We start from the raw sequence: 19,026 nt of genomic DNA on the forward strand, positions 1-19,026 counted from the left end.
AATGCTACATTGGATAGACTCTTCTAGGAAGTATTTACAGAAAGATACAAATAAGCATTGTACCAGAGAAGAAAGTATGGAAGGGATCTCAATCTATTCAAGGCTACAGAGACTGCACTTAGCAGTGTTATAAGTGGAACACTGTTCCGTGGCCTCCTCACCCATTGCTCTTTCCTATATGCCATTGTTAAAGGATCTTAGCCATCTTGTACACAGTTTTCTGATGGGAGAAATTATCTGTAAATTTAGTCCGATGATGACCAGAACTAAAAGATTGGCTGACAGTGGGGTCTATTTTTGGTGTTATTCAGTTGCGTCTAATTCTTATGACCTCATGGATGGTTTTTTCCATGGAGTTTTCTTGGCAAAGATACTGGAGCGGTTTGTCATTTCCTTCTCCAGTAGATCAACCTTTTTTGGTCATAGTATTCATCATCTAGAAATGTATTCAAGTTTTAAATCTCGTCATACATTAACCTTGAAGTTATTTTGTTTTGTTATATTTCATTTAATTTAGTTTCATTTTACTTTAGACATTAACTTTATTTTTTCCAAAAAAAAAAAAAAAAGGTTTAAAATAAGTTAAAGATACTGTACATGGGACAGTTAGGGATATTAAGAAAACATGTTACATAGTTTACAGCTAGTGAATTAGTCAGATCAAGCAGCTAAGTCAAATTATTAATTTACTTTTGAAGTCTTTGTACTAGGTCCTAGAGATTTGGAGACTAGTCAAAACTTAAACACCAAGTATAGTGGTTAAAACTGTATTTCTATTAGGAGTTGTGTCCCTGTAGCCTATTCATGCCCACTGAACAATGTTATCAGCTGCCTGTTTACCTAACAAGCTATTAAAGTTAAGATTCTGTCCTAGCAAGGCTAATGACCAGGTCACTTGAAGGCAAAATGAACAACAGGTTTCCTCATAAAATGAAAATTAACCCAAATCGGCCTTGAAACATTGCTATTCACTATGCCTTTTGTACTTGCTCCTATAATGTTACATTTGGGGGCCTTTCCCTAAAATGATTTCATTTATTATTTTGAAAAATAGCTATTTAAAAAAAGGCTTTTCAGAATATCAATATCTTAAGAAAAATAACTTTTGTGCATTTGGGATGTAAACAGAGTTTAACAGCATGGTAATCATTTTAATAATTCTTTAAACCCTTATTACTTAGTGGATTTTAATTCAACTTAATTATTGAATTCAAATCAGCTGAAACTAGCTAGAGTAAAACTGAGAAAAGCTGGAGACAATGCTTATGACAGCTTGATGGCTGGGAAATGGTAGTTGTTGAGGGTGTTTTATATGGTTCTTCTGGTTGTGCAACATCTGTATTATAAATTCTTGTTATTGTTCAGTCGTTTCAGTTGTGTTGACTCTTTGTAACCCTATTTGGGATTTTTCTTGGCAAAGATACTGGAGTGGTTTGCTATTTCCTTCTCCACTTCATTTTACAGATGGGGAAACTGAGGTGAACAAGGTTAAGTGACTTGCCAGCATCACACAACTAGAAAGTGTCTAAGGTTGGATTTGAACTCAGAAAGATGAATTTTCTTGAGCCCAGGTCCAGTGGTTTACACACAATACCACCTGGCTGCCCTGTGTTATATACTAGATTACCAGAATTTTTGTGGGTAGATGTAGAGATGTCCTTTTCTGATCACAGCTAGATGTGATACTGAATGGTGCACAAAAGCTGCACAACTTCACTTGGTCATAATAGCTTCAAGCTATTTATTGTACTTTACCAAAAAAAAGTACTCAAGAAGCTCTCCCTTCAAACTTGATGCAGTTAGTAAAGTTGGTTTGAATAATGTCCTCGAGCTGTGGGACCAACTCTAGTAAAGAATTATATGGGGGAAAGTAATTTCCACTAAGTGCTTGGCAAGAATTAAATGGAAGTTGCAGATGCCATATTTATCTACATTAAGCATGCAGATGCAAGAGGGTGGTGCGGGCTTTTTTGCCTATAAGTGTGGAAAAAGAAGCCCAAGTGCTCCTTTGTAAGTATATAAAGAATGGATATATAGATAGATTTATATTTATCTGCTGACAAATAATCTCAATTCTATAGAAATTTCAAAGATGGACACATTTTTAGCATATTCCAGTAGAGAGAGCGCTAGATTTCGAGTCAGGGGAAATGAGTTTGAGTCCTAGAACTTCTCCTTAATATTTGTGTGACCTTGAGTTCCTTTATTGGCAGCTAGGTGGTGCAATGGATAGAATGCTCAGCCTGAAGTCTGGAAGACTCATCTTCCTGGGTTCAAATCTGGCTTCAGACACTAGCTTTGTGACCCTGGGCAAGTCACTTAACTTTATTTGCCTCAGTTTCCTCATCTGTAAAATGGGCAAGAGAAGGAAATGCCAAATCTTTGCCAAAAAAACCCCAAATAAAATCACAAAGAGTCAGACATGACTGAAAAGATTCAACAACAACAAATCCCTTTATGTCTCTGGACCTCAATTTCTTATCATTCATTTCCTTCAAAACTCAGCTCAAACACCATGTCTTGCATTAGGCCTTCCCTAATCCATCGAACTTCTAAATTATCTTGTACTTATTTTGTGGGTACTTATATGTTGTTTCCCCTGACAGAATTTAAACTCCTTGAGGGCAGGTATTGCTTTATTTATTTTTGTATCCCTATACCAACATTAGTACATTTTGCTATGGTGATTTCTTGTATATTTAAAGGTCATAGGTAAAAATGACATGAATATTTTCCCTTTTTGCTGGGGTCTAAATTTGATTCAGGAAAAGAGGGGGGAAATCATATAAGGACTGGAAGCATTTTAGTGATGGTGTCACAGAAGAGTAATAACTGTGAAGCCAGAGTACCCAGGTTTATATTCTTATCCTCACTACCAGTGTGACCTTAGGCGAGTAACTTAACTTCTATAGCCTCCAATTTCTTCAGCTATAAAATGAAGGGGTTGAAGTCAGGAGCCTTTAAGGCCATTCCAGCTCTAGATCAATAATTCTCTTTGGGTTACTTTTTTTTTTTTTTTTTGGTGAGGCAATTGGGATTAAGTGACTGGCCCAGGGTCACACAGCTAGTATGTGTTAAGTGTCTGAGGCCGGATTTGAACTCAGGTACTCCTGACTCCAGGGCCGGTGCTCTATCCGCTGTGCCACCTAGCTGCCCCTCCTGGGTTACTTTTTAAAAATGCTGTAGATCAGAAGCAATATAATAAAAGTAGCAGAAGGGAGAAGGAAGGTAGTTGCCTTTTAGAATAAGTCCAAGAATGTCTCATGGGTAAAAAAAATGGGCTTTTAAAAATGGAGTTTTATGAGGATATATTTTAGTTTTATTTTTGGCAGGATATTGAAATTCCTATGTGTTACACAAAATTTTATTTTCCATATACAATGCTGATAGCTGAGGTTATGGTTATATTATTAAATTTGTTTCCAACCATGTACAAAAAAGAGCATTTTTGAGAAGTATTTCATTTCCCATTCTGGTGGTCTTTTAGTATATTATTATTATTGTCAGTATATTTATAAAAAATATTTTTTATGGTTTCATCATCTGTCATTCATAGTGTTGTGTACCAGAAATCCCCTGGTGGTGCTGAACACAAGGAAAGTTTGTAATTGCCAACTTTCACCCCATGGGGTAGGACTGTTGGCGAGGGATAACAGTGTTGACAACCAGAGAGGGAGATTGGGGACTGGCTCTCGGTAAGTCTTGGGCATATGAATAAAACACACACACACACACACACACACACACACACACACACACACACACATACACACACACACACACACACACGAAGAATCAAGCAGGAAAAGAGAATCAAAGAAGTACTGAGTTAGTTTTTGCTAGGAGCAATACTTCTCTACCAGCAATAAGCTATCTCTGTGTTTTATATAAAGGTCTTGCTTAGAAAATTACTCTGCGGGCAGCTAAGTGGCACAGTGGATAGAGCACTGGCCCTGGATTCAGGAGTACCTGAGTTCAAATCCGACCTCAGACACTTGACACTTACTAGCTGTGTGACGATGGGCAAGTGACTTAACACCCATTGCCCTAAAAAAAAAAAAAAAGAAAAAAAGAAAAAAAAGAAAGAAAAAGAAAATTACTCTCTTGGAGGGTCAGATTACCATTCGAATGGACATTGACAAGTTAGAAAAATGCTGAGATGACACTTAAGAAGTAAAAATGAAATGTGATTCACTAGAAGAATAACATTATTATGGATCATTGATTTGTAGCTAGAAGGGACCTTAGTTGGCCTCTAGTCCTGCCCATTCAATTTACAGATAGGGAAACTGAGGCCAGTAATAATTAAGTGATTTATCCAAGATTACATGCTGCATTTTAAAAAATTCTAAAAATAAAACCTTATTGGGGCAGCTAGGTGGTGCGGTGGATAGAGCACCGGCCCTGGATTCAGGAGGACCTGAGTTCAAATCCAGCCTCAGACCCTTGATACTTACTAGCTGTGTGACCCTGGGCAAGTTGCTTAACCCCAGTTGCCTCACCAAAAAAAAAAAAAAATAAAAAAATAAATAAATGAAGCCTTATTGCATAAAAAAAATGTTAGGAATCCCTACCATATTCAAATATGGCATGAAAATCTGTTGTCATAATATATCACAGTAATAAGAGATCACATGAGAGTTGGAAGGGACCTTAGACATCATCAAGCCCAATCTCCCTCATTTTGCACATGAGGAAACTGAGGCCCCCAAGAATAATAAATCATTCAATAAGCCTTTATTAAACTCTTACCAATATACCAGGCACTGCGTTAAGTGCTAGAGGGTTAAGAAAAAGAAGCAAATATATGTACAGTGTGAGCGAATGGTAATCTCAGAGGTAACATATGGGCACAGAGGAAGGGAGCTAGAAACGCCTCCTACAGAAGATAAGAATTGAGCTGAATTTTAAGAGAAGCCAAAGTGAGAAAGTAGAACATTACAGGCATGGGAGATGGTCAGTGAAAAGGCACAGTCTTCAGACAGTGTTAATACTAATAATACTACCCATACTAAATAGTTAACATTTATGTAGTGCATACTATGTGCTAACCACTGGGTTAAATGCTTTACAATTATTAAATCATTTGATCCTCACAGCAACCTTAGGGAGTAGGTGCTGATATTCTACCCCCCCTCCCCCGTTTTACAGATGAAGAAACTGCGGCAAACAGAGATTAATTGACTTGCCCAGGGTCATACAGTTAGTAAGTGCCTGAGACCAAATTTGAAATCAGGGCTTCCTGCCTCTATTTAGTGCTCTACCCATTGAGTCACCTAGCTGTCTTCAAGTGTCAAATGACTTAACAGCAAGAAATCAGTGCAATTCTAGTTATCATTTATATAGTGTTTTACAATTTATAAAGTTTTACATAGATTATCTCATATAATCCTCACAACAACTCTTTGAGGTATATCATCCCCATTTTATGGTGGAGGAAACTGAGACTCAGTGAGGTTAAGTGGCTTGCCAAAATCACATCGCTCATATACATCAGAGGCAGAATTCAAGACCCAGGTTTGACCTCCATCAAAATCCAACCCTTTATCATACAGAATCACAAGTGAAAAAACAGCATGTTTTTATTTAACAAGGTAATATGATACCAGGTAAACTGGATTATAAAATAATCCTCCTTAAAAAACATTCATCAAGTCTTTCTTGGAGTATATGCCACTTTGGGGGTTTTCTGACCCTTAGAGAAGGATGAGGGATAGGGACTCAGCCTGTGATTTTGTTAGTATAAGGAATTCTGAGGGGAAGAAGCCCCTTTAATGAAGAAGGTCAGCAGCTTTTCTGCAACTTAAACTTTTTTTTTTTTTTAGTAAGGCATTTGGGGTTAAGTGACTTGCCCAGAGTCACACAGCTAGTAAGTGTGTGTTAAGTGTCTGAGGCCAGATTTGAACTCAGGTACTCCTGACTCCAGGGCCAGTGCTTTATCCACTGCGCCACCTAGCTGCCCCAACTTAAACTCTTAAAGAGTTGCCTAGAGTAGAGGTGCCAAACTTGCTGCCTACGAAGGGAAAGTGGTGACCCTTCTTTCTATCACCAATGCATACCGTGGTTCTTGAACTGTCCTTACTAAATGTTTCTTAGTCTGCATCTTGAGCTAATCAATCACTTTTGGGGGGGGCGGGGCAATGAGGGTTAAGTGACTTTCCTAAGGTCACACAGCTAGTAAGTGTCAAGTGTCTGAGACTGGATTTGAACTCAGGTTTTCCTGAATCCAGGGCTAGTGCTTTATCCACTGCACCACCTAGCTGCCCCCTTAAATGTTTCTTGAATCAGGGACTTTTATCACTTTCAAGGAGAGAACTCTTAATGACTGATATTTGTGTGAACCCATATTTTTGTGTTTTTTGGAGTATCAAGGCCAGATTGTGGTCAAAGGGGTTATGGAATAGAAGTTTTGTTGTTCAGTCATTTCAGTCATGTCCAATTCTTTGTGACCCCATGTAGGGTTTCATTTCCTTCTCCAGCTCATTTTATAGATGAGGAACTAAAGCAAACAGGGTCATACAAACAGCAAGTACCTGAGGCTGGATTTGAACTCAGGTTTGCTGACTCCAAGACAGGCATTCTATCCACTCTTGCCACCCAGCTACACTAGAATAGAAGCAGCTTGCTTGTTACTTGCTACTTCACTACATCTCAACCATTCTCTCAGCACAACATGGCGTATGTTTCTATCTCAAGCTACTTTTCTTTTTTGAAAATAGTATTTTATTTTTTCCAAGAGTTCCTTTTTCCTTTCTGCTTAATTCTGTTCTAGAGCTTCAGTGAGTCAACAACCAAACATCATTTGTTATGTGCTTCCTATGTTCTAGGAAAGCAAAAAAAAAAAAAAAAAAAGTCCCCATCTTTAAGGAGCTCAGATTCTAAAAGAGAAAGTAACATGTAAAGAACTAGGAGCAGTTAATCTTTCCACATTGCAACTCTCCCCATTGAGGTTTTGATATAACGCTGGTCAGCATAAGAAATTAAATGGGAATTTGAGGGGAGTTTTGTGGAAGTCGCAGACAACATGCAAAAGCCAGATGACATAGAAAAAGTATTTTTACTGAACATTGACCTACATATAACCTATGGCCAAATACTTAATCCAAATTATAATAAGGTACTATAAATACCTCACATAAGAAAGAAAAAAAAAAGTCTGACCTCTCTGGTATGAAGGGACAGCCGAAAAATTTATGCAGGTTTTCCAGATTTTGGAGTGGTGATGCTGTACCCCTAATACCTGTGAGGTGAAAGGGATAACTATACATACAAGATGTAAACAGAGCAGATGGAAGACATTTTCCAAGAGTAAGGCACTATCAATGGGGAGGAGGCACTGGGAAAATCCTTTTGCACAAGGTGGGATTTGAGTTGTCTTGAAAGAAGCCAGGCAAGCTAAGGAGTGAAGAGGGAGAGCTTGAAAATATCAAATGCCTTTTCTCTATGTCCTGAAGTGACTGACAATAGTAACTCAATAAATGCCAGTCCTAGATAACAATGCCATGGAATGAGGTCTACAGGGATGGAAGGAGTGCCAGGTCTGGCAGTTAGGAGATCTGGAATCTAGGATGTATGTGTTCTAGGCTGTGTGATGTCAGGAGCATCACTTAACTACTGTGTGCCTTAATTTTCTCAACTGTTAAATTGAGATAATTGCTCCTACTCTCTCCAGATTGTGAAGATAAAATCTCATCATTTAGGTGATATTTACTACCTGCATGACTTTAGGCAAGTCACTTAATATCTTTTGGACACGGTTTCCTCATTTGTAAAATGGGGGGGGTTGTTATCTGTGCCACGTTGGATACATCAGATAACTTCCTCAGTTTCCTAATCTGTAAAATGAAAGGATTAGAATAGGTGACCTCCATGGTCTGTTTTAGCTGTAATTAAATGATAGCACTTTGATCTCTAAAGGAACACGACCTAATGTGTTACCTTCCATCTACTCTGTTTATATCTTCAATGTACCTAATTATTTACATATTGTCACCCCACTGGACCGTGAGCTTCTTGAGAACAAGGACTTTTTTTGCCTTTCTTCATATCTCCAGTGTTTACTACAGTGCCTGGGATGTATGAAGTGCTTAATGAGTGCTTCATCATTCTAATTTAGTGAATGGGAGAGCTGGAAGCAAACTAATTCTGAATCTCCTTGTAGTGGAAAAATAGAATGTGAGCGTTTTTCTTGTAACAGTTTAAGAGTATTTTTTGGGGGGAGGGAGGGGGATGCTGCTTAATTAAAAAAAAACACTTTCATTTTAGGAAACTTTAAGAAACACAAAGTTCTCAGCCAAAGAATGCAAAGCCGCTACTAAGCATTACTGAATTAAAAGTTTCAAAAGTTCTTTTATAAAAGGTGACAGTTTGTACCCAAGGAACTAAAATGTCTAATTACTACACATAAAGAAAGTCCTGGCTTCCCAGTTTGAACCTTTATTTCTACAGATGGATTTAAATGGTTTTGAGTGACGAGTAAGAACTACAGGATTCTTTTGTTTGAGTTTTTACTGGTGGGTACTATTACCAATTTCTTCTGGCGCTAGAAAGGTATATTTTATATACTGCCTCACTGTCTGGGGAAGCTCTGAGAGATCACTGCCATCTACCCACATCAACACTAGCTGAACAAAGTACGTTTTGCAGCTTTGAAGTCTAATGAGGCTGAGGGTGAGCTATCTCTTGCTTTGCTTCTTCCACATTTTAACACCCTAGGAAAATCGCACAGCTGTCATTTCCTGGCACCAGCCAAGTTTATAACACCATGCATTATATCTGAACACCTCTGCAGTAAAGATCCTTAAACTGACATCCATGAACTGGTTGGTTGTTTTTTTTTTTCATAAAAGTATTTTATTATTTTCCAGTTACATGTAGGGATAGTTTTCAACATTTGTTTTTATAAGAGTTCTAGTTTCAAAATTTTCTCCCTGCCCTCCCCTCCTTTCCCCTTCCCCAAGACAGCAAGGAATCTGATAAAGGTTATATATATACAATCACATTAGACATATTTTTGCAATAGTCATGCTGTGAAAGAAGAATCAGATCAAAAAGGAAAAACCTCAAAAAAGAAAAACATTTGTTTTAAAAATCTTTTTTGATAACTAATTTCAATAAAATCACATTCCTTTATAATCCTATCTATTTTATTTCATAAATTGAAAAACATTAGCCTGAGAAGGGATCCACAGGCTTCACAAGATTGCCAAAGGGGTTCATAATCAAAAAAAGGTTAAAAACTCCTATATAACAGAATTTTTTTGTTTTGTGTTTTTTTTTTGTTTGTTTTTTTTGGTGAGGCAATTTGGGTTAAGTGACTTCCCAGGGTCACACAGCTAATAAGTGTCAAGTGTCTGAGGCTGGCTTTGAACTCAGGTCCTCCTGAATCCAGGGCCCGTGCTCTATCCACTGCGCCACCTAGCTGCTCCTATAACAGAATTTTTTAATGCTCACTTTCTTATGAAAAAGCTCTTTTTATGATTTCACAGGAGATAAAAACCTCACTCTTAGGTCAAATACTTTAAGGATATAGCAACTCAATGGTGTAGGCACATACTCCTTTTCACTCAGGCAGATCACAGCTCCTCTGCTCTAGAACAGGAGTTCTTAACATTGTTTTGTATTTTGGATTGCTTTGTCAGTCTATTGAAGCCTTTGGACTCCTTCTTAGAATGATGGTTTTGAATAATGGAAGGAAATGCTAAATTTCACTAACTTCTAATAGTGAGATTAATGAATATAAAGATGTTTTCCCCATTTAAGTACATGTGCTCGCTAAAATCTATCCATGGACCCCAGGTAAAGATGCTCACTATTAGTTTCTGTGGTTGAAAAAAATTACCTGCCATCTATCCCTTGGCAATCATTTCTAGTGCAGAAATACTTCAAACTCAGTTCTGCTTGTCACTGAACAGGGTCAGTTGGTTAAGATTTATTGGAGGTTTTATTTTGTTTACATACACTTCAAGAACCCAAGGTCAGCACAATGAGGTAGTAGAGGAAGACCTTAGTTGATGTTCAAGTGAAAGAGTCAACAAATTAACAAATTCTTCATGGTTATTTTTATTGTTCATTGTTTATTTTTGCTGGGCAATGAGGGTTAAGTGACTTGCCCAAGGTCACACAGCTAGTAAGTGTCAAATGTCTGAGGCCGGATTTGAACTCAGGTCCTCCTGAATCCAGGGTCGGTTTTTTTATCCACTGTACCACCCAGCTGCCCCAAGAATCCATATTATTAAGCTCATGATTACATTGTAGTACTGTTGTATTAAAATAGTGAAGTGTATATGATGATTACCAGTTTTTAAAAACCAGTGCTTCCCAGTTTTGTCTCCTACCCACTGGTAATTTGAATTGCGTGAGTGCAGATAGACATTTGTCAAGAACATATTGCTTACATTAACAAAAAGAAAGAGGTGGTAGAAAGGGGAGAGAAAAGAATCCAAAAGGGCAGAAAGTATAAAGAAAAGGAGAGGGAGTAATAATAAAAGAGAGCAAAGGAGAAAATGAGAAGAGAAAAACAGGAAGAAAAAGTGAACAGAGGAGAGATTAGAACTTAGATTGGTCATTAGTGTTTATGCTTTTCATCTCATTTTTGTTTCATTATGAGATGTCAGCTGTAACGATTGGAATGACGCCACCTGCTGGAGACCTACTGTAGAAGAGTTCCACCCATGAAGCGAAGGTCTTTGAGGGCAAGACCAGGAGTCTTTTCTTTGGCGTCAGGAAGTGACGCGGGCTAGTGGGAGGAGGAAGGAAGAGACTGGCGCTCGGTCTCTCGCTCTTTCCTGGGGACTCTGGCAGAGAAGGGAGCTAGAAATGTGCTCTCCCTTTAATAGATAGGAATCTAGGCCTTTCTCTCTCTCTTTACCAAATTCTTATTCTCCTTAATAAATGCTTAAAAGCCTAACTCTTGCTAAAGCTTATAATTTATTGGCGACCACTCATCAGATATTTTAGACAGACTAGCTAGAATTTTAGCCCTTAACACACCTCAGATATCTGGGCATATTTATGTAAATTAAAAAATTTCTAAGGATTTTTATAGAGAAAACAATGTATGTTAGGAAAGGCTGTGTCTAATAATAAAGATGTACTATCTTTTATGTACAAAGCTAATGGTATTGATTGACTGTTGATAGGAAATTTATTTTGTCTTTTCCCCCAGAATTAGTGATGAATTTTCACTGAGTCATTGACACTTAATAATCTATTTCTCTAGTGGCTTATGGCACACATACAAATATACACACAACTATAAATGCATAGATAAATGTGTATACACCATATATGTCTTATATACATATGTATATATAGATATGTTTATATAGCTATGTCTATAATCAATAGCTATACTAAAATGGTCAGTCTGGATTAGAGATTAATTCTGTTTCTAGGACACAAAGCAAAACTCTGTTACATAGGGATATATATATATATATATATATACACACATACATACATATATACATATATATATATAAACAAGACCTTGGTCATTAGGGAGAAAAGAACATATTTTACAAATTCTTACCTGCCCATCAGTCCCAATGGTGCCTCCACAGTCTGTAAGGAGCTCAGACATATCATAGTAGCTGACAAATTCCCATAAACAGGCTTCCAGGTTCAGGTTGCGATAGAATCGCAAGGTACTAGAACCTCTGATGGTTGCACTGTATTGGTAAGGATATGTGTCTCCAATCACTTCTGAGTTTCTGGTAGCATCAGTTAAGAAGCCATGATGAGTCTTTACTTCAGTGTAATCCAGGAGGTTGGAGCACTTGTGGTTCCCAACTCTTGTGCCGTCAGGGCTAAGTGTCAGCTCAAAGTTGGACAATTCTCTAGTGGAGATCACGGGGAGCATGCCTAAAAGTTATCATTATCATTGTTATTAGTCATGTCTAGTGGTTATTTTTTAAATTATCTAGGTGACAGATTGTACAAAATGGATTGTATAGACTATATACTGATAATTTAAATTATATATCACTTTGAGTGTTATAGATATCATATCTTATCATATTATAGATTTTGAGATGGAAGGGACTTCTGAGATTACCTAGTCATAGGATCAAAGATCAAGAGCTAGAAGTAACCTTAAAGCCCATCAATTTCAATTCTATCACTCTGATAGATGAGGAAACTGAGATACAGAATTTCACAGGTAGTAAATAACTGAGGTAGGATTTGAACCCAGATCTCCCTGACTCCTAATCCATTCCTATCTACTATGCCACATGGTCTCTCATTCTATAGATGAATAAACAGGCCAAGAGAGGCGAAGTGACTTGACTGAAGTCATACAGGCAGTGATCCAGGATTAGAACCTAAGTTCCCTGATTCCATATTTAACACTCTTTCCACTTTACCAAATTATGCCTTAATAATTACTAAATACTCCATTAGGAAGGAATTATTATTTTACAGATGAAACTAAGGCTAGGAGGGACAAAGGAACTTATTTAAAGTCCTATATCTAATAAGTGTCAGACCTGCAACTCCAGACTAGATTTCTAGACTTCAAGTCTAGGGTTTCTATACCATATCAAATGCTTTCTGAGGTTCATCCATGTGTGCCCTTCCTGTGTCCACTTTACACTTTCAAGTAGATCCACAGATTCATAGATTGAGAGCTAAAGCATGGGATCATTATGCTGTTGTACAAATAGAAGCGACAAGGAATCCTTAATTTCACCTTCTCCACCTCTCCCTCCAGAAGTTTTACATAATCTTAGGGTAGAAAGTGACCAGCATTCACCCTAAGTGGCAGATTTTACCTGCATTATTCATGGTACCGTCTAACTCTTTTGGCTACATCATACATGTGTGTACATACATACAACAAAGATAATGCACTGTACCATGAAAGGAAAAATTTTTTAAAAATTAAAATATGAATATTTATGATAGGCAAATTGGTTGACTGTATTTAAGATTTGGAAGCAGCTTCTGTACTTAGGGTAATGTATTCAAACTTCCTAATAAGTCTCAGTCACAGGTTCAGTTCTAATCCATAAACATAAGAGAATAATAAAAGGTAATTAGCAAAATTAGTGAAATAATTTTAGATTGCTATTTCCATTTGAGGCTTATAATGATGAAAACATATTATTATTAATGTTTAGAGACACAAACAAGGCCCTACCATATGTTTAAAGGGAGTGCTCAAATATCTACATCAAATACTAATGTGCTTTCTCAATGCTTAAAATTATGGACATGTTGGCTGAATCTTTGTCAAGGTTACTGAGTATTGCAGAAGCAACCAAATATGTTCCTGTTTCACAAAGGCGGGAATTCAAGTGTATGTGGCTTCACTTAACAAAGCAATGGGTTTGCTGAATTTCAAAGGTACAGAGAAGAAAATGCAGTTCTAGAAAAAGAAAACTAGGCAGAACAACAGTCTTGGGACATGCTAGCTGGGCCTTCATGCGCCTGATTTTATAAATTATGTATTGGGTTATTTAAGATAGTAAGCAAAAATGCTAATTACTAAAGCATTTTCATGATTTGACTAAATAAGTTTACCTACCGTCAATGTGTGGCATTGTGACAGTGAGCTTGATGAGATTTGTGTAGTCTGTGTCTTCAGAGCCGGTATAACGCAATCTGGCTGAGAATGGTTCTGCGCCGACCACACCTGGCACCCGGGGCTGACAAAGACCTTTGTGAAAAGTACAAATAGTGTTTTTGTGTGTCCAGTTGAGAGGAAGAATAGCTTATTATAGAGCTCAAGTATTTTTTAAAAATGATAGCTTCTCTTTATTACACTTTAAGAAAAAACATGGACCCTGGGCAAGTCGCTTAACCCCAATTGCCTTACCAAAAAACAAACAAACAAACAAAAAACACGGAATAACATCATTACAGGGCAAATCATTAAGAAATAAAAGAGACAATCCAATAAATGGTCCTGGGCCAATCCTACCTACTTTATGTGTTCTAGTAAAGGCACCAGAGGGTGGTTTGGGTTGGGGGTGGTGTTAATATCTTTAGACATTCAAGTTAATTTAATACTTTAGCTAAGGTCATGAAGCCTTCCTAATGGCAACAGAAGCTGAGTGATTAGTTTGTAGAGGGCTGTGCTTTGAATCAGCAGTATGTGATACAAACTGAATTTGAATTGTCTTAGACACTTAGTATTATAACGTGCAAGTCACTTAATTTTCTCTGTGCCTCAGATTCTTTACATGTAAATGAAGGGAGTTGGACTCTCTCCCCTCTATAGTCCTTTCAGCTCTGAATTTATGAAGTTCAACTAGGAAGATATATTCAAACAAATGAAATGAATAGGAAAAAGTCACATGGGTTGATAATGCTAACTTGGTATTTTCATCTTTATAGGCACTTTGTGATCTATGTGAATATCAAGAAATTAAAAATAAACATGTATGTACTTTGTGGTTCACAAATTAAACTCATTGCATGTGCTTTCTCTCAAACAAAAGCTATATTTACTAGATACCAAAGATGTAAAGTAGATTTTTTTTCTTCACATTGAATCATTTTTTTTTTTAAAAAGTAAAAATAACTCAGGGCACAGTCAAAGCTAACAAAGTATCAGTAATTCTGACAAATAATTATCTTATAATAATAATAATAATAATAATAATAACAAGAGTTACCATTTATTTGGCACATTAAGGTTTGGAAAGCATTTTATATCATCTCATTTGATCCTTACATTAATCTTGTGAAGCAGATGTTATTATTCCCATTTTAAAGAGGAGGAAACTGAGGTTGAAAGAGGTTATGTAACTTGCCCAAAGTCTTACAGCTAAGTGTCAGAGGAAGGATTTGAACTCAGATCTTCTAGACTTTAAGTCCAATATTCAATCAACTATACCACCTAGCTACTTCTATGTTTTTTTCCTTCAACACAAACTTGCATAATATGATTTTATTTCAATAGAAAGTATAAAACATTTGCTTATGAGAAGGCAATATTAAATTTCTTATCCATTTCTGTTCAGACAGAAAAAAAACAGTAAACAAAGAGCTCAATATTACAGTGGAAGTGTAAGAGACAAGTAGCTAGAAAGTCTATTTCATTCCTTAGATCACTATGTAAGGAAATTCCCTCCACCAATGAGAATCAGCACTTTTTCCATAACTTACAGTCTTTGAGTGCTACCTATAACATTAAGGGGTTAAGTGATTTTTCCAGGGTAACACAGCTAGCAATTGTCAGAGGTGGAATTTGCACCTAGGTCTTCTTGGTTCCAGAGCAAACTTTATCACGTTGCTTCTTTTAAAAACATCACTAAGTAACAGATACTGAACATATGACTGCAATATACTTCACTTTAAGTAGTACATGTATTTCTGAAAGTGTATACAGGAACTGAATTTGTGTAAATTAAACCTTAATTAAATGCACTGGAGGGATCATGATCTTCGGAACAGACAAAAATTGTTTCCTTGTTACAGAAACACAAGATGCTTATAGGTTGATGCTGAATCAGTTACTTGCTTGGGAGAAATGATTTCTAGACATGAAAACTTTCCAATACTGTTCTGTATATAGATGCTTGCTAAGTACATGTGACTACAATTTCAACTTTAAATGGATAAGGGCATAAATTACCTTCCTCTCTGTTCACTGTGACAATTGGGCTCATTAGCTCCAGCCCTTCATTTCCATCTGTGTTCACAGCTCGAGCTGCACACTGTACCCTGGAACCAGCTTGAAAGTAAATGGAGTCCAAAGTGATCATCTTTGAGGAAGTAAAAAAGGTGTCAAAATCCACTTCTTTCATGGGGCTGGTCACGCCATCAGGGCCTGTGGGTGCGCTAACAAGCCAACGGTATCTGGTCAATGTATCATTGATACTCTCACTTACACATATAGAGCCTGTCTTCTCATAGTCAGAATATTTGGGGTTGCAAGCCTACAGAAAACAGACATAACATTCTTGTGACAATTATATATGATCACATGGAAATTGCTCTTATCAAGTTCTATGTACTTTCTCAGTGATCTTGTCTACTCCCACAGTTTCCTTGATTTCTGCATAGAAGTCTCCAACCTGTCTTTTTTCCTCAGCCCATGTCCTACATTCCCAGATTTCTGATTGTGAATGGGAATGTCACAGTAGCATCTGATGGTTCAACATGTGAAACTCATCATTTCCCTCCACATAGCAATTTCTCTTCTTCACTTTCCTATTTTTCTTAATGGTATCAATATTTCCACCTTAATTAGTCTTCAAATTTTGGAGTTATCCTTGATTCTTCCTTATAGCTCATTTCATTTTCCCCAATCAGGGGTCAATTCTTCCTTTTTGAAATATCTTTTCATTGCAATACTTTAACATAGGTGCATAGTTCATACCCAGGATAATAATGGGCATCTGGTTAATATTTCTGGGTTTTGTCCTCTTTTCATTCTATACTTTGTACACTATTGCCAGAATAATATTTCCACAGTACCATTCTGAGTTTACCTTTTCCTGCTAAAAGACAAAACTTAAAAAACAACCTCACTCTAAACCAATTTTAATCTAAAGTCTTCGATGATGCAGTCCCAAGCTACTCTTGAAGATTTATTAATTCATTCAACAAATATAATGAACTCATTTTCTAGGACTTTAACTCTGGTGCTAAAGAAAAACTTCATCCATAAATATCACAGGAACTGAAGGAATAAGTTTGTATCAATCCCTTAACTAAGTGCTTTCTTATAGTGGAAGCAATAAGGACCCAAAAGGATCTGGACATGATAAAACATGGAGATGAATCTAGTAAGGTGACACATGTAAAATCTTATATTTCGGTACAAGAAATAAACTTCATATTTATAATATACAGAAGCAGAGACAGTTTTTTTTTTCTGAAAAAAGGATCTATGGTTATACCATCCTGTAAGCTCAATATGAGTCAGCTGTATGATATGGCAGCCAAAATAGCTAATGCAATTGTGGGTTATATTAGGAGGGGCATAGCTTCCAGGAATAGGGAAAGATAATCCCACTGTACTCTGACCTTGTCAGACCCCATCTAGAGTATTGTATTCAGTTCTGGGCACAATGATTTAGGAAGGACATAAACTTGAGAGTGTCTCTATTTGACACACAAGTTAAACAGTGTCTTATGCATTGCAGACACAATAAAAATGCATTAGTTCTTCCATTTGATATTCTTGCGATTTTCTGTGCATGATTTGTGCTTTGATACATCTATATCTTTGATTGGGCCCCTTGGCTTAGAGTTACTCCATTCCCCATCCCATCCCTCCCAACACACAGAAATCCTAACAATTCTTCAAGACTACATTCAAAGTCTATCTCTTCCATGAAACATTCTAAGGGTATGTCAAATGGAATATATCTCAATTTGTTCTGAATTCAATTCATTCCAATGTAACCACCATTTATTAAATGGCTACTATGTGAAGAATCATTTATTAATCACTGGAAAGATATAAAAATATTATACAATATGGTACACCAGTGCCTATTGGTTTTAATCACTTATATTGCCCTTATTACATAGCTAAATCCTTGTAGTTATCTATGCATTTTTAAAAATTCCCTAAAAGTATGTAAGGTTCTTGAAGATAATGATCTTGTCTTAATTCATCTTTCCTATTCCCAAAGCACCTAAGAAATGTCTACTCATCGTTGGCACTCAATAAATGGCTGAAGAAATGGATAAATGAGTGAGGGAATTTATAAAAATTGACTGTTTATTAAATATCATTATAATTTTCCTTTGGAAATTTCAACATCATCGTACCCAGATAAATATAAATTTATGCTATCTCTTGTTTTCTTCACTGTAGCAAGTTTTACTTCACTCAGCATAACATTGTGTTTCTATCATTTATTATGATTTCTTAAGATCAGTTATTTTCAAATTGTATTCCACAGTTTCCTACTCACTGTAACACAAGCCACAGGGTATCCAGGCACTGGGCCAACACTGTCCTTAACTCTGAAAGTGTCATCATATATCAAAAGGGATACAACTTGAGGCACAGAAGGGAAAGTCACATCTGCCATGCTGTTCATTTCTTCTATGTACACAATGGCTTTGGTCATCTAGAAAAAAATGAATAAATTCCATTAATTACTATTATTTTTTACTCATAACACACTAATCAAAGCTGACTCTTGATGTAATTAGGATTTCTTTCTCAAATCATAGATAAAAGTGATTATCCTTCTCTACTTCTTGAATTAAAAAAATAGCATAAAATAAAACACACAAATAATTTTAAGAGACATATTACAAAATAGAGGAGATTCTCTGTGATATTTAGTGGGAAAAAACCCAGCCTTTATGCCTTGAATTTACAATCATAGTAGTCAAATACCTTAAGAGGAAGAACAGTGATTTTTCTAGATAATCTGCCCTTTAGTTACTAGATTAGTGGATCAGAGAAATGTCATGGATAGTGTATCTGGATTTCATCATGGTATTTGATACAAGCTCTCACGATAATAAACATCAGAGAGGAAGCTTTAGCCAAAAAGCTAATGCAGTCTTAAGCTACACTAATAAAATATAACGGCCAGCAATAGTGTAGTGGATAGAAAGACAGAAAGACCCACATTCAAGGTCTAACTCTCACACATGTATGCTGTGTGACCCTGGACAAATCACTTAATTTCTCAGTTTTCTAGGCAACTCTCTAAGACTCCAAGTTAATAATAAGAATGGCTAGCATTTAAATAGAGCTTTAAGGTTTGCAAAATACTTTATATAAATATTATCTCATCTTATCCTCACAATAATCCCATGAGTTAGGTGCTTTTATTAATTCCTAAATGAGGCAGATAGAGGTCATATAATTTGCCCGAGGTCACATAGTAACTAGTGGCAGAGAAGATGCCAACTTGTATTATAATTTTCTTATCTGGAAGTTCCCTATATCAGGGAAAACATAGTTCCAGTTTCTATCCTTCCAAAAAATGAAGGAAAGAAACAAGCATCTACTAAGCTCCCACTATCATAAGCACCTTAGAAATATTATCTGTTAATTCTTTTTTTGCCTTTTTTTTTGCTTTTTATTTAGAATTTTTT

At 36.5% G+C, this 19,026-nt stretch overlaps 1 protein-coding gene across 1 annotated transcript in view; it reads right to left on the reverse strand.

Annotated features, from left to right (window-relative positions):
• Positions 1–19,026, reverse strand: part of FREM2 (FRAS1 related extracellular matrix 2) — a 216,199-nt gene that overhangs the window by 20,929 nt on the left and 176,244 nt on the right. Inside the window, 4 exon segments of the mRNA XM_043997088.1 lie at positions 11,534–11,865; positions 13,532–13,663; positions 15,587–15,890; positions 17,883–18,041. Coding sequence (XP_043853023.1) covers positions 11,534–11,865; positions 13,532–13,663; positions 15,587–15,890; positions 17,883–18,041 — 927 coding nt within the window.

The sequence above is a fragment of the Dromiciops gliroides genome, chromosome 3 (assembly GCF_019393635.1).
Source record: "Dromiciops gliroides isolate mDroGli1 chromosome 3, mDroGli1.pri, whole genome shotgun sequence".
NCBI classification, from domain to species: Eukaryota; Metazoa; Chordata; class Mammalia; order Microbiotheria; family Microbiotheriidae; genus Dromiciops; species Dromiciops gliroides.